At 40.3% G+C, this 25,403-nt stretch overlaps 1 protein-coding gene across 1 annotated transcript in view; it reads right to left on the bottom strand.

The window, feature by feature from the left end:
- The window catches only part of dcc (DCC netrin 1 receptor), a 368,701-nt gene that overhangs the window by 161,410 nt on the left and 181,888 nt on the right, over positions 1-25,403 (bottom strand). Inside the window, exon 8 of the mRNA XM_075455474.1 lies at positions 6,961-7,120. Within this exon, the coding sequence (XP_075311589.1) occupies positions 6,961-7,120 (160 nt within the window). The remainder of the gene's footprint in view (positions 1-6,960; positions 7,121-25,403) is intronic.

Genomic DNA, 25,403 nt, shown 5'->3' with positions numbered 1-25,403 from the left:
GTTCCCAATGGTTCCTAATGGTTATGAAATGGATCTTAAAATTGTGGTTTTGGGATAGTTTCAAAGGTTTTTAAAGGGTATTTTACCTAATAGTTCCTAATGGTTATGAAATGGATCTTAAAATTGTAGTTTTGGACTAGTTTTAAAGATTTTTAAAGGGTATTTTACCTAATAGTTCCTAATGGTTATGAAATGGATCTCAAAATTGTAGTTTTGGACTAGTTTTAAAGATTTTTAAAAGGTATTTTCAAAGCTAACTCACAACAAATGTCATCTCAAGGCACTTCCACTATTGGACCAAGTGTAGAGGTTTGATTAAGTATTCTTCATTGATTGATGCTAAAATCTAGCATAAATCTCCATCAAAATCTACATCGAGCAAGACCTATGAAAGGTTTCTCTCAAGGAACTGTTCAGGAAACTAGATCTAAACCTGACACTAAGCTAACATGTGTCTAAGATGGTTCAAAAAGGGAATTTAGCAACCTGACACTCAAAGGTATGAGAATAAATCACATCTCATCATGTGAGCCCGGCATGTAACGGGTCTACAGCATCGCTAGCTCAGAAACAAAGAATATTAGGTCAAAGAGAAGGAAAAGAAAGTCAGAGAAATCGGTCCCATCTACAAGTGAGCCATACCTAACTAAACCATACTGTACCATGTCATGGAAAAGCACCATAAGGGACAAATGGGCCAAAACTACCCCAGTAGAATTCCTCAAACAGCATAACAGAGTCACTGGATCCCTGCTGGGAAGCGTTCATGGCATTCCAGACAGTGTTGAAGGGTGACTCTGACACTTTTTCCTACCTCTCTGTAGGCAACTGCCGATAGTTTTTGCACCGCTGAACTCTCAAATATGCATTAATATTTGAGATGAAGGGTTTATGCACTGCTATCCCATCATAACATCCCTCTCCGGTTTCACCAGAGTGTTCATGCAGACACAGTCTGAATATCTTGCACCGTCACCTCGGGACGCGTTGCTCTTCTGCCGTCATAAAGGCCAGATAGTGTTCCTAAGTGACTAAGCAGCGCTGGCATTATGTCACACCGACGCACAAACGACATGGACATCAAATCTGTATGACTCACCGTAATTTCTCAGCCTATTCACTGATGCGTTTGACTGAAACACCAAAGCAGTCATTGTGATTTAAGCTCCTTTCACAAACACTTTCCAAGTTGTAGAACTAAAATACCCCGTCAGCAATTTTTTGCCTCTTAGTGTGATTGGATGCCAATTCTTGGTAAGTGCCTGTAGTTGTCGTTTTTCTTCAGGTTTTCCCATTAAATTTGTCACCTATCTGTATTTTTATCTTCGACGTGTTGAGAACAAGATCGGCAGGTGCCTTTGGTGTTCAGTTAATAACACAATAACACTTTTCTGAAATGTTTTTGTCACTTATTGGTTGATTATAAGAAGATTTCACTTGTTTAGTAGTAGAGATTATTAGTGGGTAAAGAGCAGAGGTAGTATCCTCACAGTTTTTTGTGATCTCTGGACATTTATCCAGGTGCCATTATGAGAACGACACTTTTTGGCTTGAATTTAGAAGTCTTTTTAACAGCTACAGTATCAGACGGGCATGGAATTTAATAAACAATTTCATATAGATTTCAGAATAAACAGTCATAACTTTGTTGATCTTTTCATTTTGCAACCCCCGGCTTCTGCCAGATGCCTGCATGTAACTACATCATAACAGGCACTTTAGCACACCGATGTTGGCTTGAATTGAACTATACTATTTAAATGCCTTGAGATGACATTTGTTGTATTTGGCGCTATATAAATAAAACTAAATTGAATTGAATTGTTTTTAGCACACCGATGTTAGCGCACTAATGTTGGCTTGAATTGAACTATACTATTTAAGTGCCTTGAGATGATATTTGTTGTATTTAGTGCTATATAAATAAAAGTAAATTGAATTGATTTGTTGTTAACGCACCGATGTTAGCGCACCAATGTTAGCGCACCGATGTTAGCGAACCGATGTTAGCATATTGTTGTTAGCACACTGCACCAAAGTACATCCTGGAACAGAGGCTATCAATGTTGACCTTTTAGATTTGTCTTAGATCCTAATATGATTTTAAAATTAAATGCATATCTGCAAAAATCTGTAACTATGACTACTACCTACGACTGCATGCTAAATGAAAAGTTATTTATCATGCGGTTAATTTCTGTGAATCAGAGTATGACAGGTAAGACGGGTAATGAGCCACTAACAGTAAAAAAAAACGCACCTTTTAATTCACCTTTCCGTGTTTTTCTTTTTCTGTGTTTTTCTCTTGGACTCTTGATCTATTTAGATTTCTCTATTTTTCTATCAATAAATGTTCTGGAAGTCATTACAGCAGAGGAAAATTGCAATCCTCCCCCTCTCTTTGAATCATCTCCCTTTGTCCCTCGTTCATTGTTTTCTCTCAGTCTGCCTCCCCTCTCATTTTCTGCAAGTTATTAGCGCTGACAAAACCCATCTCTGTGCTTTTCTCCGAGTCATTAAAACTGACAAAACCTCTGCCTCCGTTTCTTCTTTAAGTCATTAAAACTGACAGAGAGTCTTTATTGTGTCGTTTCAAGACCAAACTTGAGTTACTCTTTTCCCAGAGTAGTTTTCATAGCCCTAAATCTCTGTTGGGTGCATTGTCCCTGAGGTAACAAAGCTGAAAAGCCTGGATGTGAGAGCCTTCAGCTGGAGCCACGACTTAGTGGTTACCATCTAACATCGGTGGAGGATTTGCCGATGTAGTTCAGTGTTGCTTTGTACAGCAGAGCTTTGTTCTGCGGAAAGAAGTGGCGTCTTTGACAACTCTACCAGCTGTCTTTAATTTTATTCTGTCCTGCCAACACTAAGTCCTGGGTCCACATGCATTTAAGCCCAACGCAGTGGACAACGCTAGGGATGCACCGATACCGATACTGCTATCGGGTAGATACTATTCTAATAGACTCGTACTCGTTAAAGTTAACCGATACCATGAACCGATACCAATTTATTGCATGAAGACCGCAATCAGAGGGTGGCTTGTCATTTTTGTTGTATTTTATTAGATTGGCGGCTCAAGTATCCAAGTATCGGTATCGTATCAGTTTGAAAAAAAGTGGTATCGGTGCATCCCTAGACGACGCAGTTTTTCGTTGGATGGCAGAGGATCCAATTTACGGCTGGAGCAATCTTGTGAACTCATCTTGTGCTGTGGACCTCCATTTACGGCTTTTGTGAAATGTTTATTAGATAGAAATCAGCTTTCAAATCACAGACGCCATCACACGATAAAGAGTAACCTGGCCACGTTTGAAGTCTGTAGCATTAAATCTGTAGGACGAGTTCGATCATATGCAAGGTGTGGCACTGCATGAAAAGAGGGATTTGCGGATGTATGTGGCCCCTTACATGTCCGCATACGTTGAGCCCCTGCATTTGCGGTGGTAAAAGTGAAAACTTGGCCCAAATTGTCGCAAATTGACCTGGCAACTGCTCCCCCATGCCCCCCTCCCCTCCCCTACTTAGAAGAGCCTTTAATATGTAAATGCCAGTGATCAGGTCAGGAGGTGCCACAGTCATTTTCAAGTGGGGTGGGGTGAGGTGAGGTGGGGGGTGGGCAGGCCTGTTTCTACATGTTCACCATCACCTCCAACTCCAGCCAAGTTTGTTGCTGTGTTGTCTTGAAAAAGAAGAGGTGCACGCTGTCTGCTGGTGACAGGTGATGCATATCTGGTTTTTTTTCTCCCAAACACCTCTTTTGTAACCGCTTTTTGTGGGCAAAATTCAAGGATTCAAGGATTCAAAGGTTTATTGTCATGTGTGCAGTTAGAAACGTGTTTCCCTGAACAAAGAAATTATTTTCTTTGTTGCCCGCACTGGATGTCCAAATGTATAATAATAAAGATAAGATAAAGATAAAATAAGCATGCAACAGCAATATTCTAAAAGGTTTCTTAAATAAAATAGAAATAAAAATATAGAAATCTGGCCTGTATACATAATGTGCAGTAGTGCGCTCAGTGTTTTATTGTGTATGGCTTAATTCGGTGTCACAATGGTCACAATATCGCCGAGGTCTTTTCTTTGTCCTTGCAGAGTCCATTTTTGTGTCAAAACAGTGCAAATTGCCAGCTGTGGTCAGACAACATTAAATAGCAAAAGGACGGGAGGTTGTCTCGCGAGTATTCCGTGTAATGACGTATACACATATGATTGGTGGAGCTTAACGGCTCGCATAAGCTCTCGTTCAATCACGTATGAGAAACATTGTGTCGTGCAGCGTAAACAAAAAGTTTAAGGAGCAGATCTGGCGGCAGAAAGGCAGACAGAAATCGCTGAAAACTGCCCTGGTATGCGGAATACAATGGCTGGAAGACGACTTGCTTTCAACTCCCCAGCAACTCTCTGCGGGTCTACAGGTTTGTGTGTTTTTTTTCTACTTGCACATGACCATTTGATTGTTTAATTTTAGTCTTGTTGACACTGTACAGCACTTGGGACAGTTCTCGCTGATTTTAAATGTGCTGTATATTAAACTTACTTACTCACTTGCTTACAGGCAGATAAAATGAAAGTCCTGTTGAATGCTATGACCGGGATGTCTCGTATGGTGGCCAGCACCGTGGATACGGTCGTGGAGAGGGTGCTGGAGGGAATCGACCAGAGATTCGCTAGGTTGGAGGCAAGATGGCCGTCGAGAACGGACTGGAGTTACATTCCAGAGAAGTTGAAGAGCGCACCCCCAAGAGAAGGCGGATACAGAATCCGAAAACCGCGGTAAGAGTAGGTTATTGACTGTGGCTTTAGGCTAAACTCAACTTAATTGTGTCCATCACGTGAAAACCAGTGTGAGTTGCTTTATTTAAAAAAAATGAATTTCGTGTTTTCAATTTATAGGAAGCAGTTCGCCGCCTGCATAACTCACCGTGGCATTATAATCCAGGTCAAGGGTGAGAATAAGTGAATGTTCTCCCAATATCTAGTTGAGTTGGACCCGATGTTACGTTACGTCAATGCAGTTTTTTTTTTTATAAACCATAGGCCTGTTGTTTTTACAGGCTACTGTCACCTCACAATATGGATGTAACGAGTCGCTTGAAGGAGGCGGTGGCAAACAGTCCGAACTTCAGAGAGGCAGACGGGGACACTATCGAGGGTGAGCGGCGCTGACTTTTACCACGGCTGGCACTGATACTTTTAAGCACTGGTCATTTTATTCATTCCTCTTGTTTGTTTGTTTTCAGCTGCGTGACGGACCTGTGTGCTGTGCTACAGGCGCGTCTTGAAGCCAACCCGAAATACTCACAGTCTCACCATCACCACAGAAGAGTGAAAGAGAGTAAGAACATATACGCTGTCAATATGACTTTTGTTACTTTATAGACAAGTTGTCAATATGCTGTGCATGGATTATTTATTGGTTATTCCAACAGCTCCCAGAAGCCAGCTTCTGATCCAGGATGAGGACGTCTGACAACTCCCGCAGACTCTGCAGGGACCGGAGTAATGAGAAGAATGCGGATTCCAAACGGCGGCGTTTAGGCTTATTGTGTATATTGTAGGCTACAGCAGTGTGTGTATATAGTTTTCAATTCTTTATTATCAACATGGTTCTTATTACAATGTAAGCTATGTACATTGTGTGGTGTGGCAATAAAAGCGCTTTAAAAAAAAAAAAAGTTTCCTTTTTCATTCTCAATAGAATCACGTCATTCATGCCTGCATTAATAGCCTAGTCATAGTGCAGCTTATAAGAATGACATGAATATATGAAGTACACAAACATCCCAGGAATATTAGTAATCATAATCACAATTATTAATCATAATTGCTGAATGATATGCCCATATAAAGTATGCATATATTAACCTTATTGGCCAATGGGCGGACAGCTTTGCAGGAGCTTTTTTATGTAATCACGTGCCTTTTTTGTCCAATACCAGCGAGGCCAGTGAGAGGTCCAGGCACTCTCACAGCGGGGTGCTAATCGCTGAGCCATTAGCACCCCGCTGTGAGAGCCCGCTGCGAGCCGGGTTCGTTTCCGACGATTTTGTCGCTCAACAAACTTAAAGTTTGTCTGCCTGCAAGCGCCCAGGTGCGTCCGAAAATTAGGCAAATTCGCGGAAGTTCACTGCCGTCCACAGTGACACAAATCCCTCTTTTCGTGCAGTGTGGAATCGGGCAAAAATAGCACCAAATCGCAACTTCCATCCAAGCCTTCCTGTGGACGTGGGACCATGGCGGCATGAGACTTTTTTGTGCGTCTGGGAATGATGAATGAGTGTACCGAATTTCGTCATCCCACGCAAAACTAAGCCCAATGCGGGGGCCATTTTTAAGCATTATAGGGGGCGCTACAGAGCCAATGAGCGACTCCCAAAAATATAAAGTTTAGATTCTTTCATGTCGTTGACTGGCAGGTGGCGCTCGCAAAATTTCAACAGTTTTCGAGTTCGTTTTGCAAAGAATAATAATAAACCTTACAGATACAAACTATTTCCTAACTGAGGAAACCAAAAATTCTGGTGACCTTAGGTAAAAAAGGAGCTCGTGATAACTCACATTTTACATTAGAACAATAATCAACCAATCGTCCTGACCTTGAAATAAAATAAATAAAATATAACAAAATTAAAAATAAAAATAAATAAAATAAATAAAATAAATAAAATAAATAAAGTCCAGATTTTTTCATGTCGTCGACTGGCAGGTGGTGCTTGCAAAATTTCAAGAGTTTGAGTACTTTTTGCAAAGAATAATCTTACAGATACAATAAAAACTATTTCCTAACTGAGGAAAAAATTCTGGTGACCTTTGGTAAAAAAAAGCGGCTCGTGATAACTCGGTGTCCTCCATTTTATATCAGAACAATAATCAACGTATCGTCCTGACCTCGAAGGTAATTTGGAAGCCGTGTCAGAACAAAGACAAACAAAGAAACAATAATCCGTGACTTACCTCTCAACTCCGTCCTGGGAATAAAAAACGCCATAGGTCTGCACTCCGCCTCCCGTCTCCTCTGGGGGGCGCCAGCTCAGTCGGACGAATCGGCTGGACACTAGGACAGGGACCAGGTCGCAGGGGGCAGAGGGAAGGGCAACGCCCGGGCTGGGGGACACTGGTGGGGGATCAGAGGAGGAGGAGTAAGTCATAGGGGTGCCAGAGGGAGTAGGAGAAAGAGGGGGGGCAGGCCTATAATGAGTGGGCGTGGCCTCTGTTGTAAGTTCATTCACGGGAGAAGGGGGGGTGGGGTAGCGGGTAGCGGGCGGGGGGGATTTGCAGGGATGAACGTAAAAGTAAGGAGGGATGGTTGGAGGGGAGGTGCAGGAAGCAGGTGTCAGAGCAAAGACAAGATGAGATGAGCAAGAAACGTAAAAGAAGACGTGGAAGAGACAAGAAGGAAGAAAAGGAGGAAGAAGAGTGGTGAAGAAGAAGATCACAGGCACGAAAAAAAGCAGCAAAGCATCCGAAGAGCTCAGCGGATGTCCATCATCCGACTATAAAGGCCGTCTGCCAGCCTTTATAGATCTTTATACTTTGAACTAGACAAGGAGTCAAGGCTAAATCAGATTAAATGTTTTCAGGCACAAGTATTGAACCAATAATGAAAATAAACCAACATTTATTCAGCCAAAAACACATTGTGTTGAGAAATCCTGACAGTTCAACAAATCTGACTCATAAGACAATGTTAAATGTCATAAAATTTGATGGTGTGAAAGTTTTGGTGAAGTCTGGAAAAAAGTCTGAACTAAACAGACTTAACAATGATGAAGAAAAAACACAAAACTGTTAAAAACAGAAAAAATAAGAATAAAAGAAGGAAGGTTTGGATCTGGAATAAAAACAACAAAGAAAATATATGGAAAAGAAAGAGAAAACTATGGAAATGATAAAGAAAAAACAGACAAAACTTGATAAAAACAGAACAAAAAATAAATAAAAGAAGGAGGGTCTGGATCTGGAATAAAAACAACAAAGAAAATATCTGGAAAAGAAAGAGAAAAGATGGAAATGATGAAGAAAAAACAGACAAAACTGTTAAAAACAGAAGAAGAAAAAAGAAGAAAAGAAGGAAGGTCTGGATCTGGAATAAAATAAAGAAAATATATGGAAAAGAAAGAGAAAAGATGGAAATTAAGAAAAAACAGACAAAAACTGATAAAAACAGAACAAAAAATAAATAAAAGAAGGAGGGTTTGGATCGGGAATAAAAACAAATGGAAAAGAAAGAGAAAAGGCTGGAAAAAGATGGAAATGATGAAGAAAAAACAGACAAAACTGTTAAAAACAGTAAGACGAAGAAAAAGCAGCAAAGCATCTGAAGAGCTCAGCGGATGTCCATCATCCGACTATAAAGGCCGTCTGCCAGCCTTTATAGATCTTTATACTTTGAACTAGACAAGGAGTCAAGGCTAAATCAGATATAAATGTTTTAAGGCACAAGTATTAAACCGATAATGAAAATAAACCAACAATTATTCAGCCAAAAATACATCCTGACATTTCAACAAATCTGAATCATAAGACGATGTTAAATGTCATGAAATCTGATGGTGTGAAAGTTTTGGTGAAGTCTGGAAAAAAGTCTGAACTTATGTGTTAACACACAGTGTAACACAGTTCTCTACAAACAGTGTTTACTCCCAGGGGAGCGGGATGCTAACGCTAGCTTTCACCACCAGCGTCTGTCACCACACTGCCACCCTGGAGCTTTCAGTCGTGTCCACGGATCCTATTTTATTCCTCTACAAAGAAGCTGCTGGACTGTTGCTTCCTGACAGACAGCTCGAAGGGTAAACAGCAACAAAAGGAGGAGTTACAGCTTTCTTAACATACCATATGGTGTGCATGCATTCTTAATCTCTTCCTTACACACACACACAAACACTAAAAATGACAATTTATAAATGATATGATGTACATGTATCATCGTACAATAGATTGAGAGTGACTAGTGTGTGATTTGGACAAAAAAAATAGTTAATAGAATAGAATAGAAATAGAAAAATACTTAATCCATCCCCCAATGGGGGAAATTCAAATTAGTCAAGTAGCTCAAAAAAATTATAAATGTTTACAATGATTGTATATTAACAACAACAATAATAATACCAATTCTAGTAAAAATACTACTATTAACAAATAATAAATGACTAAATAAACAAATGAATAAAAAAATAAAAATAATGATAAAATTAAATTAAATAAATAAATAAAAAATAAAAATACAGCCCAAACCCAACCACACACAGCTTCATCTGTCTCTAAACAACAATATTCATTGCTACAGATGTGAAGGATGCATATAAAGTACGACACAGTATGTCCTTAAGAAGTCACGACTCGCTCTCTCCTGCTGTACTCTGACATAAGAAGCTGAGAGAAATCCAATTTCTGCCCACGGTCAGAGATGAAGACACTCCACAAAGTCTTTGAACGCTTCCGTCCATCTGCACACGTCAATAAGGCTTCGCCGAATTCATACTGTTCAAAACGTATGTGGCCGCGGAACAACCGAGGAGCGAGAGAAGTGGGGAAGGTAATGAAGAACACTGGGAGAATAAGGAGGAAAAAAGAGCAGAAACGATAACAACGGAGAAAAGGGGGTGAAAGAGAAGGATGTGGAGAAAGCAAATGAGACACGTTTGAAAGAAAAGACGACGGAAAATGGAGATAAATAAGAGTGAAAGAAAAAAGCTAAATAATAAAGGAGACAGAATAAATGAAAAGACCAAGAATATTTGTGAAGAATTAGAGAAGAAGGTGCTTAAGAGCGCTGGGGGACGGGGGCGGCTAAGAGATTAAATATAGTGCAATATGGAAAAAAGATGGAAAAACAGAAAAAAAGAATAAAACAAGGATAAAACAACAAAGAAAATATATGGAAAAACAATAAAAGAAGGAAGGTTTGGATCTGGAATAAAAACAACAGAAAAAATATGGAAAAGAAAGAGAAAAGATGGAAATGATGAAGAAAAAACAGACAAAACTGTTAAAAACAGAAATAAAAAATAATAAAAGAAGGATGGTTTGGATATAGAATAAAAACAACAAAGGAAATATATGGAAAAGAAAGAGAAAAAGATGGAAATGATGAAGAAAAACAAACAAAACTGTTAAAAACAGAGTAAGAAGAAGAAGACGGAGGGAAAACATGAGAACATTTATAAAAAAGAAGGAGAAGAAGGGAGCTGAGGACAGAGGGAATGAGATAAATGTGGGATATGGAAGAAAATTCTGTTTAAATGAGAAAGTGAGCGTTTGGAGGGGTGAATATGAAGGAAAAGAGAGGATGAGAAAGGGATAGAAAGAGGAGAGACACACAGGAGAAAACAAGAAGAGTGGAAAAAGGAAAGAAGTGAAGGAAAAGAGAGGGGAGCTAAAAACAAAGCAGCGTTAACGCGCCTCCTCTCCTCTTTGGGAGATGAGGTTTCGGGGTGTGAAGGTTGGATTCGTTCCTGCTCAGTGACCCGGCCGTAAAAGCCAACTCTGAGCAGTAGAGTATCACTCTGCTGAAAACAGACGGGTGAGCTAAATAATAAAGTCCAACACCACAAAGGAAGCTGGAAAACAATCTAAATAAGTACTGAAAATGACACCGCAGCCTGCCAGGCGTTTTTTTTTTTATCCATCCCTGTGTCCGTTTCCTAAAAGCTGCTCTGCATTTATATTGTTTCTGTTGCCGGGGTGATCCATAGGGGAGTTTGTTTTCAGCTCCGAGGGTTCAACAACACAAAGAATAAGGATTTCTCTGCATCCTTATTCAACTGTATGTGTGCGCCAGAGAATTATAGATTAATATACAACCCAATGATGTTATTCCAAATGTGAATAACAACAGAGTGCTGAAACACAGAGCGGTTTAACATGCTTACATGTTAAGCTGATGCCTTTAAACGCATTTAAAAACACAGATTATATAAAGTGTGACAACAGCAACATCACTTCTTCTTACCACTTCCCAAATAAATAGCACCCTCTCTAAATGCATTACATGTGCCCAGAGGTGGGCAGTAATGAGTTCCATTTACTGGAGTAAGTTTTTGAAAAAATGATACTTCTAGGAGTAGTTTTAAATCTCTATACTTTTTACTTTTACTTGAGTAGATGTGTGCAGCAGAAACTGTCCTCTTACTCCGCTGCATTATTCATGTTAATGTTTATAAAACATATTATATATATATATTATATTATGTAACATTATATTATATATATATATTTATAAACATTTTATTCTGTTATAAAACATTTTAATGTTTTATTCTGACAGAGAGAGAGACTTCCACCAAAGGCTCTACCACCTGATTGTGTTCCACCAATCAGACGCAGCCGTGCGGTCTGGTCACGTGACCGTACTCGATCTCAGCGGCGGGACGGGTTAGCTTTAGCATTAGCAGTCGTAGCAAACAAAGAAAGAAACAGATGAAAAATGTCAGAACCAACGGTGGGAAATGAAGACGCAGACGAGGCCTCATACTGAAAGCATGTTTACCTTACAAAGAGTGAGAAACAGCAGCTACATTATGTGTCTTCTGTGTCAACCAAAACAAACGCACATTTCAGCAGAAACTCAACATCTAACTTGAGGAAACATGTAGCGCTAAGTTTCCTAAACTCGTTTTTCCCCCCATGGATAGGTGAATGTTTGTTTTTTAGGTTACATATGGGTTACATATGTTTTAAACAGTTCCTAAGTCTCTTTTATTTTTTATTTAAGTTCTTTAATTTACCTGGATTATTTTAATTTAAGCTATTTCATAATTAATTAATTCATTTTAATTTATTTTATCAATTGGATGAACTCTAATTTGCCTAAAGATGATTATTTAGTATTTTTGTCTGTCTGATTGAATGCTTGTGTTAACAAATAAATCAGACGTTACTCAACAGTTACTCAGTACTTGAGTAGTTTTTTCACCTTTTTTACTCTTACTCAAGTAATTATTTGGATGACTACTTTTTACTTTTTATGTAAGTTTATGTAGGTTTTATGTAAAGCCAGTTTTGGTCATCTATGTGTTTACTGAATGTTTTCTCCTCCTTTCCTGCCTTTGACAGCACATCATTGGGGTTCACATACTTCCACAGTGACTCTTTCATTATAAGATTTAAATCAGTGACATCTGCAAAGTCCAGGGGAGCTAAAACAGTTTTATATATTTGTGTATTTTTCTCTCATGGGGCAGTTTTATTAAAAGAATTGAGTCTTAATTCACCCACGTGCAGAAAGCTTGCAGATGCTGACTGCTAATGAACTGCGGTGCCGCTAACTGCTGATGATCGCTACAACTGGGACTATTAAAGGATTGTTGCTGCTAACTGGTGCTGCCGCTGCCTGCTTTTTAACATGTACAACACACTCATTTCTACAGATATCTGGCACTGCTTCCACTAATTGGGAGTTGCTGCACGCAGCCACTGGCTGCTCCAGATCAAACTTAGCATACAGTCAGGAAGCTGCGGCTCATCTTAGCGTCTGTAATGCTGCATATTTACCTGAAGGAGAACAGGTGGAGGCTGGATCTTAGAAATGCATTCTGTATCTTTCCTTTAACAGTAATTTCTCCCTCGTTTTTAAGCTCTTTTATGCCTTCTGAGCTCACTATCTTGCCTCCCTCTTACCCTATATCTCTCTTTCTGGACTCAATTTCAGGGCTCATTTCAGCCAGCTGCCGTTAAAACGTATGCCAAGTGGGGGGGTACTTGCACTCACACATGCACACCAACACAGACCCACGCCTCCTCTCTGCACTTTTTACATTCTTAGATTCCTAGGACGCCTATTCCTGTAAATATCCATCGATACGGGTGAGTGAGTAAAATAAAGAGCATCTTAAGTACATACATGTGACTGCGTTTGTGTTTTATCAACATAATGGCAGATATTAACACAGAAACAAGGTGCTATTTCAGCTGCTTTTACCCTCCCATGTGAGCTTAGTGCAGGGTTTCCTGGGTGCATTCGCAGCCTGATACAATATAATCTTCTGTTCTCGGGCACATCGTAACACTGGTTGACACGTTCCTTCGTTATCATGAACACACACATCCTCTGCTGCCATAAAATAGTCACTAAAGCAGCAAATGTGGATGAATCATTTCTAAAAATGGTGTTATTTTTAAGAGCCTGCGGTGACCAGCTGATTCAAAACAACACTGAGTCATTGCTGTGTTCCAAACCGCATACTACTCCTACTACTCCTACTAACTTTCTGAGTTAGTATGCGAGTTTGAGTAAGCAGAAGTTACCGGATGCAAACTAGATTCTTCTAAATGTTGGGTATGCATCATGAGGTTACTAGCAGAGAGTCTCTATTATGAGGAGAGGGAAAACTGGCGGCTATTTCCGGGCGGTACTGCACTCTAGGGGCGCCAACGAAGCAGTGCAGAGCACGCCGAACTCTATGGTGGTACTATGAAATCCACATTAGATCCAGCCATTGCTTTGGATAGAATTTTTTATATTTTTTCATTTTAATTTTCCCAAAGGAAGGATAAATTATCCTTTCAAACGGCACTTGGTTTGATTTTTTTAGACTCACTAGATCTTTTTAAAATACACATTTATTGTCAGTATTGCATCCAGAGTGACGTCAGGCATGTGGCATCACTTTACGGCATGGTCAGTCCTAGCGCTGAGCTAGCAGAGAGGTGTTAGCTCAAATAGTTACAGATTTCAGCACAGCCCTTTTACATACTCTCTGACTAGCCTCTGGTTTAGCTTTGGTTGTTGTTAGCGGCACCAGGTTAGCACTCTGGCACAGTGGACGAGTGCCGTAAAGCAGCCGGTCGTAATCAGCCGTGCGTTCTTCAGATTCTGTTAGCTAGATGCTAGCGGAGACTGACTCGCAAATGCCAGACCTGTAAGAAAACAGAAAGCTATAACTCCCAGGTTATTGTACTTTCGATATAAATCCACATCCCTCTGTCAGAAATCACAGTAATATTTTCTGGTTTCAGCCGCTAGCGGGGACATTTTTTGAGTTATTAGCGCCAGCCCTATGGAAAATGGTCATTCTGCACTCGCTCGCCAGCGCCCTCAGAGAAAATCAACTGAACTGCAGCCAAATTTTTTATAATGGGGCGAATAGGAAGTGGAACGGCTGTCTGTAAAAGGGCTGTGTTACTACTCATACTCTAACTACCCAAGATGCAACGTAGCGTGACGTCGCCGATCGTCATTTCCTGTCAAAACGGCAGTTTCAAGCTAGCTACAACGAGGGTAGGTTCACTTCCTGTTTTCAAAACAAAAGCACCAATTGTATCGTAATGGCTTTCCCTATGATAAAAGGCAACGGGTATTTTATTTTGTGAAAATAACAGGAAGTGCGTTGCTCACTGCGGCTAGCTTTAGTAGCGCCGAATTCGTGGAAACAAAATTGTAAACAGCCGGTATTTTGTCAGGTTTTCAACACGTTGGGGATCTAAACGACTACTTTCTCTCCTGAAAATGTTTCAAATGTTGCTAAAGTTTACAGAGTTTAGAGCTTAAGAGAAATCAGCTTCAGGCCGGCTGATTTCGGCTCAGGCAGGAGCGAAATGCATTTTGGGTAATCACTCTGCATACTGTCTGATCGATGAGTATGCAGTATGGAAGTATGTAGTATGCGGTTTCGAACACAGAATAGAAAAATACTTTATTCATCCCCCAATGGGGGAAATTCAAATTAGTCAAGTAGCTCAATTTTTTTTTAAATATTTACAATGATTGTATTAACAACAACAATAATAATAATACCAATTCTAGTAAAAATACTACTACTAACTAATAATAATAATACTAAATGACTAAATAAACAAATAAATAAAGCCATTGTTCTTTAAATGTGATCTTTTTTTGGAAGATGTTCTTCTTCAGATCAAAACAGAAAATATAGAATATTTCCAAGAAATGTCATTTGTACAATAAACATTTGTAGGAGCCCGACTAAATTCCCTCTGCTTCTAGTCTTTGTGCTAAACTGCACACTGATAAAAGTCCCCGGATTTACGCACTATCATAGAATCCGTCGCCAACTCACTGGTGATGATATCAGTTCTAACACATATAAAACAAGTTTTCTCTAATTCTTCCTTTACTAAATCTGAATTAATTCCACCGGAATGTTCCTTTACTGTGAGACATGGAGTGCGAGTGTGTTTTCTAATATGCTGTGAGAGCTTCTGTAGCTTTAAAGCCGCTCATGACAGCGCGTCTGTGTTTGTGGTAATTTACTGTGAAAGCTGCGAGCGTGCATGTGCGAACATGAATTAAACTGAAGGCTGCGTGCGCCGTGGGTGTCGCGCACCAACAATCACACTCTGAACAGCTACGGGTGTCCGCCTGTGCGTGCCAGTGTAATTTCCAGTAAGAGCTCTGCGTTCCAGTGCAGTAATTCCAGGTGTTTTTCTGTCCTGATGCGGTGTCCTCTGTGTCCGAGGCCCCGACGTTATTACTGTGAGAGCACCAAACGGGCCAAACACCATCAGCGCTGAAAAACCCAGAAATACAAACCCAGGTGACCCGAGACAAAGCTGGCCCGACCACCTGATCCGTACGCATTAACCTCTGAGTCACATGGAATCCATGACTGCAGCTCAGCCAGTTGCTTTAACCTTAATGTACGCCACACGTCTCGTTTTCCTTTAAAAAACACACCGATGCTGAGATTCACTGAAGTATAACATCCTTACTTTAACACAAAGAGACAGGACGGCGCTGTGCATTAAGAAAGAAACCAGGCACGAGGAGATGAGAGATCCTCATTGTGGGAGAACGGCGATGAAATGACCAAAAACTGTTTCATGATGGATCATCCAATACAAATGAAGTCCACAAGTAGGTTAAGGTGCTTTATTTAAGTGCTATACTATGATGATTCACTCAGTGGGGTCACATGGCTCTGAAAGGATCGGATTATTGGCTAAATTACAATCAGACTGAGCTGAGCGAGGGTAATTCTCCTTGGATATCTGGCGGTGAATGAATGGGATCAGAGGCACAAAGCGTGTCATACCCCGGTATGATAGGTGGCGCTGTACCCATTCCAGCTGTTGCTAATAGAGCCACTTCCTGTTGACCTCTTCACCACCAACAACAACAACAAACTCAGGCATTGGAGAAAGATGGAGAACGCAGAGCCAGATGAAGCTACGTCCCTCTACATTTGCTCTGTGATGAGCTGCTTGTTGCACAAACTCGATGCCCAACGGAGCATTCTCCATCGCGTTGTTTGTTTCTTTCTGACGGCGACAACAACAGGAATATCGTCTCCTTTGACTTCCGGGTCACGACCCCGGGAAAACATCTGGAGCATGCGCAGAACGCAAAGTCTGATTCACCACGTGCTTCAGCGTCTACAAGCATGTTTAGAGTGACTTTCAACCCAGTTATCTCGGGGTCTGAATCCCATCCGATCCAGTTCTTAGTCAGATTAAGGTGTCTACATGCACTTAATAACTCAGTCTGATTGTAATTTAGCCAATAATCCGATCCTCTCAGTGCCATGTGACCCCACTGAGTGTGGCAGTAAGGTGGTTGTCTTTGAACTAGTTGGTTATTGGTTCAATCTAGGGATGCACCGATGCCACATTTTTTCAAACCGAGTACAAGTATTTACCTTTTAGAACTTGCCGATACCGAGTACCAAAATGAGTACTAACCAAGGCCATTACAGTTCTTACAATTAGACACATTTTCTTTTCTTTGGGCATATCCAACCCAAATACAGCTGCACTTTGTGCATTTTAGGAATATAAAACTACTCTGAGTGCAACATATTGTTTTAACATTTTAACTTTCGCACAAACATCGCAGGAAAATTAATCTCCTGCCACACTGGTATCAGTTCTGTAGCATCGGAACACTTCCATGAGTATACGCGTATCAGTGCATCCCGAGTCAAAATGTCCCTGATGTGTTTATCAGTGTTATTGTTGAGAGAAAACCATTGCATACTGTATATAAAGTATGAATATATGATAAGAAGTGATGTATGAGTGTCTGTGTGACTGAGAAACACAATAAATGTCAGCGGTGCTAAATTATCTCATTGGCATCTATGCATCTTATATAGCAAAGTCTTACCAGTGTTTATCCACACATGAAACACATATTTTAAAACCCAATTTATGCTAAAACAAATGATGAGACGACAACATTTTGGTTGCTGCTGCTAACAGTGAGCTAACAACCTGAGCTTTTATAGTGAAAATAATACATATCTCATGACAGATCAGAAAATAAATATGTCTGCGTATGGAAGAAGGTCGTAATTTAACAAAAAAAAAATAGCTACACTGGGTTATCTACTGCGATACAGCTGCTGTTGTGCCATTGATAAAACGCTCCAGATGCTGACGGTTTCATGCATAGCTGAGTTTGGCTCGTTACTCAGGCCGGCAGCATTGATCCCGTTTATGATGGAGCCTCCTGGGAGTCAGTTTACATATAGATGCAGTAATAGTTGAGCTAAACATGTAGTATTGTACATCAACTCTAAAAGGGAAGGCTTTGCTTCTTTGACCCGTTTCACTTTAGATTATTTGATCTGGAATAAAAGAGTCATTGAACATTTCAGACTTCTTCATCCAGCTCTATCACACTCATTCTGTCTCCCACAGATACAACACATCTCACACAATATTTTAATGCTTTACATTTCTGATTACATTTCATTCTGTCTTTGTCCATCAGAGGATAGACTTTAAAGTTCTGATTGAAGACACACCTATTTTCAGCTGCGTTTGAGTAAAGCTCCAAATCTGAAGCTCGAGTTTTCAAAACTCAATAGAATAGAAAAATACTTTATTCATCCCCCAATGGGGGAAATTCAAATTCGTCAAGTAGCTCAAAAAGAAATTATAAATATTTACAATGATTGTATATTAGCAATAACAATAGTAATACAAATTCTAATAAAAATACTAATAATAATAATGATAAGTATAAATGACTAAATAAATAAATAAAAATCAATCAATCAATTTGAGAAGAATTAAATTAAAATATTTACAATGATTATATATTAGCAACAACAATAATAATACAAATTCTAATAAAAATACTACTAATAAGTATAAATGACTAAATAAATAAATAAAAATCAATCAATTTGAGAAGAATTAAATGAAATTAAAATATTTACAATGATTGTAAATTAGAACATAAATAAATAAATAAATGTGAGAAGAACTCAGCAGTCACTGTTAAAAAGCCTTATGTCTGTGGGAACAGAGGACCTCCTGAACCTCTCAGTCCTAATCATATTTTAACTACTGATTTTATCGATTGTTCTCATTTCTTTCTTTTTTGTTTAAAATTTAAATCGTGCTTTTTATTTCTACTGTTTGAATGTCTCTGTAAAGCACTTTGAATCACCTTGTTGTTGAATTGTGCTGTACAGATAAACCTGCCTTGCCTTTGTCTCAGGTTTCCCACAGATTCAACACATCTTACACAATATTTTAGTGCCTTTCTGGTAGTTTTGACACAAAGTCACTTACATAAAAAATGGCTGAAAGCACCAGTTAGAAAAGAAAAATAGCATGAAAGTCTCAGATTGTTTCACATTCTGTGTTCTGATAAGAAATTGTTGAAATTGGACTATTTTAATCACTGTTTTTGGTGGAATCTACTGCAAGCGTTACCTGAATTCATCTGTTTAAATGTGTGTGACCAACTGTGATTAAGCACACAAAAGGGCAAAAGCTGCAGCCACCTGATAATTAACCCCAGGAACAGCCAGGACATTATTCACAGCCTGCATAAACAAACACAGGAATGAACCGTCTGATCCGGATGTCTGGGGACCTTCTGCATGCATGCAGGTGGTCTCGTTTGTCTCTGTGTGGGCCTGTGATGGACTGGCGGCCTGTCCAGGGCCACCGCCTCTCGCCCAATGACAGCTGGGATAGATTCCAGCACCCCCTGGGTAGAGAGAATGGATGGATACTGTCTAAGACTAACATGAGGTCAAGTTGTCTGGGAGATCCAGCTATCCAGGTGCCGCATGAATGGGTATTAGCAACTATTTAAGAATTATACACTGCTTTGTACCTTCCTGTCATCATTCATTCAAGCTCATGATGAATCACTCAGTTTCCAGACATTGGCTGTGTTCGAAACCGCAACTGCATACTTCCATACTGCATACTCATCGATCAGACAGTATGCAGAGCGTTTACCCACAATGCATTTCGCTCCTGCCCGAGCCAAAATCAGCCGAAACATTTTCAGGTGAGAAAGTAGTCGTTTAGATCCCCAACGTGTTGAAAACCTGACAAAATACCGGCTGTTTACCATTTTGTTCCCACGAATTCGGCACTACTAAAGCTAGCCGCAGTGAGCTAACGCACTTCCGGTTATTTTCACAAAATAAAATACCCGTTGCCTTTTATCATAGGGAAAGCCATTACCATACAATTGGTGCTTTTGTTTTGAAAACAGGAAGTGAACCTACCCTCGTTGTAGCTAGCTTGAAACTGCCGTGTTGACAGGAAATGACGATCGGCGACGTCACGTTACGTTGCATCTTGGGTAGTTTGAGTATGAGTAGTAACCTCATGATGCATACCCAACATTTCAGAGAATCTAGTATGCATCCGGGAACTTCCCGCTTTCTCAAACTCGCATAGTAACTCAGAAAGTTAGTTGGAGTAGTAGGAGAAGCATGCGGTTTCGAACACAGCCATAGTCTTGTAAAAATGACCCAAAACTTCAGTTTCCAGGAATTACATGAACACTAGCTGCAGTGGCTAGAAACTACTTCACAACAAGCTCCAATTATCGTCTAAGAAATAACCACGACCGAATAAAGAAACACAAGCTGCGGTTTTCAGCATCCAGGAATCGTGAAGAAAGATCATTTCCAAGCATAATTTTCAAGGCTTTTCCATTGCTCTGTAAAAGCAAGCACGAAGTGCGCCCATCCATGAATCCCACACGGCCTGCGACTTTGATTAGAAGCAGAATCTTTCTTGTTTAGGGAGCTGCAACTACCCAGAAGTCGTGCAATGCCCAGTATTATTAAGCCGGAGCCAAAATCCACTGATGTGTAATAAGAGCTGAGGGTGGGCCAGTATAGGACCGGTGCCAGAGTACAGCCTCAGCATAGAAAACCAGTGTTCCCTTCAGGCACAAAAAGAACCAAACTAACTCTTTTATGTAAGGCTGGGCAACGATTAAAATGTTTAATCTAATTAATCACATGATTTCCCTGATTAATCACGATTAATCGCATTTGTACGCAGAATCCAAAAATGAATCCAAAAGTAGCGTATAGCTTTTAGCATTTAGCTTTATTTTAAATGTGCTGCCATATGAATGAAAGTGCCATAAAATTTGTTGAAAAAAATTTAAAATGGCCGAGTAAAAGTTCCGTACCCTTCTCCATGTTTGGTGGATCCGCCGATTACTTTCTTTTCCTGTTCCACAGCAGACAGCAGCAGACTTTTACAAAATAAAAGCCTGTGAGCAGCAGACTTTTACAAAATAAAAGCCTGTGAGCAACAGACTTTTACAATAATAAAATTAATAATAAAACCTGCGTTAATGCGCTGTTGTGGCCATTTATGTTTGTAAATCATAAGTTTTATCAATTTAGTTTTCTTTGGGCAGTTAGAATATAACTTTAGTTAGTTTTTAATCATAATCTGTAATTCCTTTTTATATTTGAAATTGTTTTAGATTATTTTGGTAGCTTTTAGACCCTCCCAATTAATTAGAGAGATTAAGAAGGTTTAATTAAGGTTTTGGTAAAATTATTTTTTGACCACTTTTTGAACTTGTAAAATCAGATTAAGTTAACTTTCGTTTTTCATCTAAGTTGTAAGAGATTTTTTTAGTTATTGTTTTGTTTATTAGATTCGGTTCTTTTAGTAGGAGGCTTAAGAATGGACCGCAGTAATTCAAGTGAAAATGAAGTGTTTATTGTTATGGCAACAAATGCAGTATTTCAGCGCTGGTCTCAGTATGACAAAACTCTCGCAGGAATCCGTCAGACAGAGCCCCTTATTTCCGGTAACAAGTTGAATATATCTCTTCTAGTTTCCCACGGTGGATCCCGTGTTGATCAAATGTGATTGGATATGAATCGTACTAACCCAAATAATGTCTCTGAGTAATCCAAATAATGTATGTGTGTGCCTTTCGCACCTGGATCTCAGGGTTCCCTGTTCTGTCTGGGTCAGTCTCAGTAAAGGTCATGTCTCATGTCCTTTATGGAAAACTACTGGGCTCATGTCTATTAAATAAGCCAATTTTAACATGTTCATATTTTTTTGTTGGAAATAAACTACATATATTTTTTTTAAACAATCAAGTTGGAAGTGCGTGCAAGAATCAAACCACCTGTTGCCACCAACGGCCTTTCTTAGAAAATGTAGTTTGGAAACTTAGAAGGCGATAAAATATTTATCGGCGTTAAATAATAACGAGTTAACGCGATAATAACGAGTTAACTCGCCCAGCCCTGATACAGCCTCACCATAGAAAACGAGTGTTCCCTTTAGGCACAAAAAGAACCAAACTAACTCTTTCATGTTAAACCATGTAAAAGACTTCCTGGAGTTTCCTGTAAATAAACAGACACTTTGCTACGGTTTCATTTCCCCGGCTTCTTCCTCCTGAGCGATGATGAAGGAGCGGATCGGAAGGTGTTTCATCACAAAGGAGATCGATGTTGGAAGTGACAACACACCCCTATAATAACACACACCACCACCCGCATGCACACACACAGCATGGTGACACATGGAGGCGTAGGTGGGGACTTACAAACCTTCCACCTCCAACCAATCGATAGCCGAGCACACACACACACACACACACACACACACACACACACACTGTATGTGGATGACCTTCCATTTTCTCTGCTCGATAAAGGCCGACGTCGCTGAAAGATCAGCACTATGAGAGGACGGAAGATAAATATTTTCCTCTCTTCCTCCATCTCTTCTCTTTGCTTTGAGGCTGTGTTTGTGCAGTTTGTTTTTTTTTTCATGCTGCAGAGAGGCGGACTGATCTGATGAGAGCTCCTGAGTCACGGGGAAAACCCAAAACAAACATCTTTAAATGGGGAGAATAATGCTCTTTGTTTGACGTCAGCTGTGACAGCTTCATGTCAAAAGAGGCGAACTCTCCCTTTAAGCCACTAAATGAACTGTTCTAGAATCAGCTGTACTAACAGACATTTCTGTGGGATGGCCCCAGTTTAGTTCGGTAAATTAAGTTTGTGTTTTGAAAGGTAATTTCATCCAATACTATGGCAAAAAGTAGTTGTTTTGTACCAAATAGAAAACAAGCAAGTTTTATGCTACATGACTGAAGTCCTCCGTCATTAATGTAAAGAATAAATGATCAGCTTTTCATAAAATATCAACACAAATTAATCATATCAAAACTCTATAAATGGTATATTTTACTGCAAACTGACTGTGTTCATAGCAGTGGATGCTCTTCTGTCTGCGTCTCTCCCCGTCTTCATACCAAGCGGGTGTTATGGGGCTGAATTTGATTAAATCTGTCATGGGTTCGGGGGTCAGGGCGGCTTTGAGCCCTTTCTGGTCGCCACCAGGTTGCGTCTTGCCACTCGCTGTGGATTGAAATGACACTCAGCAGACGGATTGTTGTTTTTTTTCTTGGTTGTTTGTCTGGTTTTAGTTCTTTCAGAGTCAGAATAGTCGGTGCCCTTTCTGTTACAAAAATAAAATGTTTTAAAAAGCCGGAGAAGGGGCGTGCGGAGAATGAAGAGCAGGAGGTGGTGGGAAGACACGGCATAGAAATTACCAGGAAGAGGTGATGGGTGAGCAGGAGAGACGTGGGAGAGGGATTAAGAAGGAATATACAATCTGCAGGGGACTAAATCTAAATGAAGAAAATCAGAAACATGGAAGAGTAGTCGCGGTGCCTCTTTAAGGAATTCAGAGCAACCCGTGTAATAAATGAATATGTTTTCAAACTCTATGAAACAAACATAGACAAAAGAATCAAAAATCAAAGTGAAATTAAAAGAAAAAAGATGAGAAGTGCATTTTAAACGTCGGCTACAATCGAGTCCCGCATCGGACGGCCCTTTGCTGCATGTCTTTCCCCCTCTCTCTGCCCCCTGCTTCCTGTCTCTCTTGAACTGTCCTGTCCATTAAAGGCATAAAAGCCCCCCAAAAAAATGTAAACGTTGATGTAGATAGAACTATAGAAAAGAAACTGAAGGCGTTTCACCACAACTGAAACTAAAGGACCACCATGAAGAATCCAAGAGATGGCAACTTTTGTTTGAACCGGCATCGTATGAATTGGAGCAATTTGGATAAAGATTGCATTACAATGAATCGGATTAGAATTGGCCTGAACTGGACTGTTTCTTTGAAGTGCGTTGAGATGACATTAGCTGCGATTTGGCACTATTGAACCGAATTGAACGAAGGGTCAAAGGTCAAAGACAACCCTGACGGAGCCTGGAATGTGAGTCAATACGACCGCTTTAAGCCAAACACTCAACAAAGATGAAAATGTGAGTCCACCAAAAAGGCATTTAAGACTCGTAAATTGAGAATAAATTACATATTCGGAATACAGCCTTTATCAGAAGGGCAGCATCACCAGGGCGAGGCATGGGGGTGGTGGCATCATGCTGTGGGGACGTTGTTTTTTATGATTTTATTTCATTTTCTAATTGTACTTTTTTTTTTTTTAAATCATGACCTGAGAAATAAATCAGAACTTACTGAACGATTGCAAATTCCCCCCCCAAAAAAATCTATTTTAATTATCCAATGAACGTAGGAGCAAAGTTCAGCATTAACGGCACATCCTGTTCAAGCATCACTCAAGTGGTTAAAGATGAAACTTTTACATCTGCTGTTTTCTGTTGTTTTTTCATCTTATTTTTCAGCTTTTTCTATAATCAAGCTCAGAAACATGTTCTAACCTTTGAAGTGATGGGTACGTTGTGTAGATCAAATGATACAAAATCAATTCTAATTCAATGCAGCAAAACAAAGAAAGGTAATTTCAGGTAAGGACGTTTGCAGAAGAAAATTCTAAAGCTTTGAGAAAGATTAAAAAGCTGCAATCTGTCGGCAGTGTGGCTCCAACAGAATGTGCCTCACCACTCAGTGGGGTCACATGGCACTGAAAGGATCGGATTATTGGCTAAATTACAATCAGACTGAGTTATTAAGTGCATGTAGACACCTTAATCTGACTAAGAACTGGATCGGATGGGATTCAGACCAGAGATAACTGGGTTGAAAGTCACTCTAAACCTGCTTGTAGGCGCTGAAGCATGTGGTGAATCAGACTTTGCGTTCTGCGCATGCTCCAGATGTTTTCCCGGGGTCGTGACCCGGAAGTCAAAGGAGACGATATTCCTGTTGTTGTCGCCGTCAGAAAGAAACAAACAACGCGATGGAGAATGCTCCGTTGGGCATCGAGTTTGTGCAACAAGCAGCTCATCACAGAGCAAATGTAGAGGGACGTAGCTTCATCTGGCTCTGTGTTCTCCATCTTTCTCCAATGCCTGAGTTTGTTGTTGTTGTTGGTGGTGAAGAGGTCAACAGGAAGTGGCTCTATTAGCAACAGCTGGAATGGGTACAGCGCCACCTATCATACCGGGGTATGACACGCTTTGTGCCTCTGATCCCATTCATTCACCGCCAGATATCCAAGCTCAGTCTGATTGTAATTTAGCCAATAATCTGATCCTTTCAGAGTCATGTGACCCCACTGAGTGATGGATGCTCGGGCTTAAATGCATTTCCTCTGCAGGGGTTTGGATTTTCCTTAATAATAAAAGGAAATTATCAAATCACATTGAGCCAATGTGGACATCCCATGGGTGGGTCATCACTTTATCCCCCCCTTGAGGTGCCGCTGACCCCCCCACAGAGGTTATCACCAACACTTTGGACCCAGTTGTTAAGACTTATTAAATGGGAGTCCAGCTGTCTTTTTAAGCATCTCTCGGATTGGACAAACCGCCCCACTTACACCGAGGTTTTGTTTTTGATTGCAACGTGAGAGGGTTGAATCCACGTTTAGTCTGGTGTGAAATGACTCTCGCTGCAGGTATCCGTCGGCCAGAGCCGTGATGGAGCTCTAACGGCACACTTTCACAAAGAGTGCTGCACTCAGAGCTGCAGGACGGCGTTTCTTTTTCCTTTCATCCGCACGCAGTTACTGACCAAAGCGAGCACGGAGGGTCTGAAGCCCACCGCTCACTGCCGGGGGGGGGGCAGTAAGCTGACCACCGAGGCTGTTCCCCTCTGAAAGGCCGGCGGTGGAAAACACAAGGGGCTCGTTTCCTGTATTTACAGCATTTCTTAGCTTTTTTATGAGGAAAATCAACCAGAACAAACACATAAATGCACGTATTCACACCGTCTTTGCTCAAACACTTAATATGTATCTCTACCTG

Source organism: Odontesthes bonariensis, chromosome 22 (assembly GCF_027942865.1).
Source record: "Odontesthes bonariensis isolate fOdoBon6 chromosome 22, fOdoBon6.hap1, whole genome shotgun sequence".
Classification (NCBI taxonomy): domain Eukaryota; kingdom Metazoa; phylum Chordata; class Actinopteri; order Atheriniformes; family Atherinopsidae; genus Odontesthes; species Odontesthes bonariensis.
The sequence above is the reverse complement of the archived record's forward strand: the minus strand, read 5'-3'. Positions and strand labels throughout refer to the sequence as shown.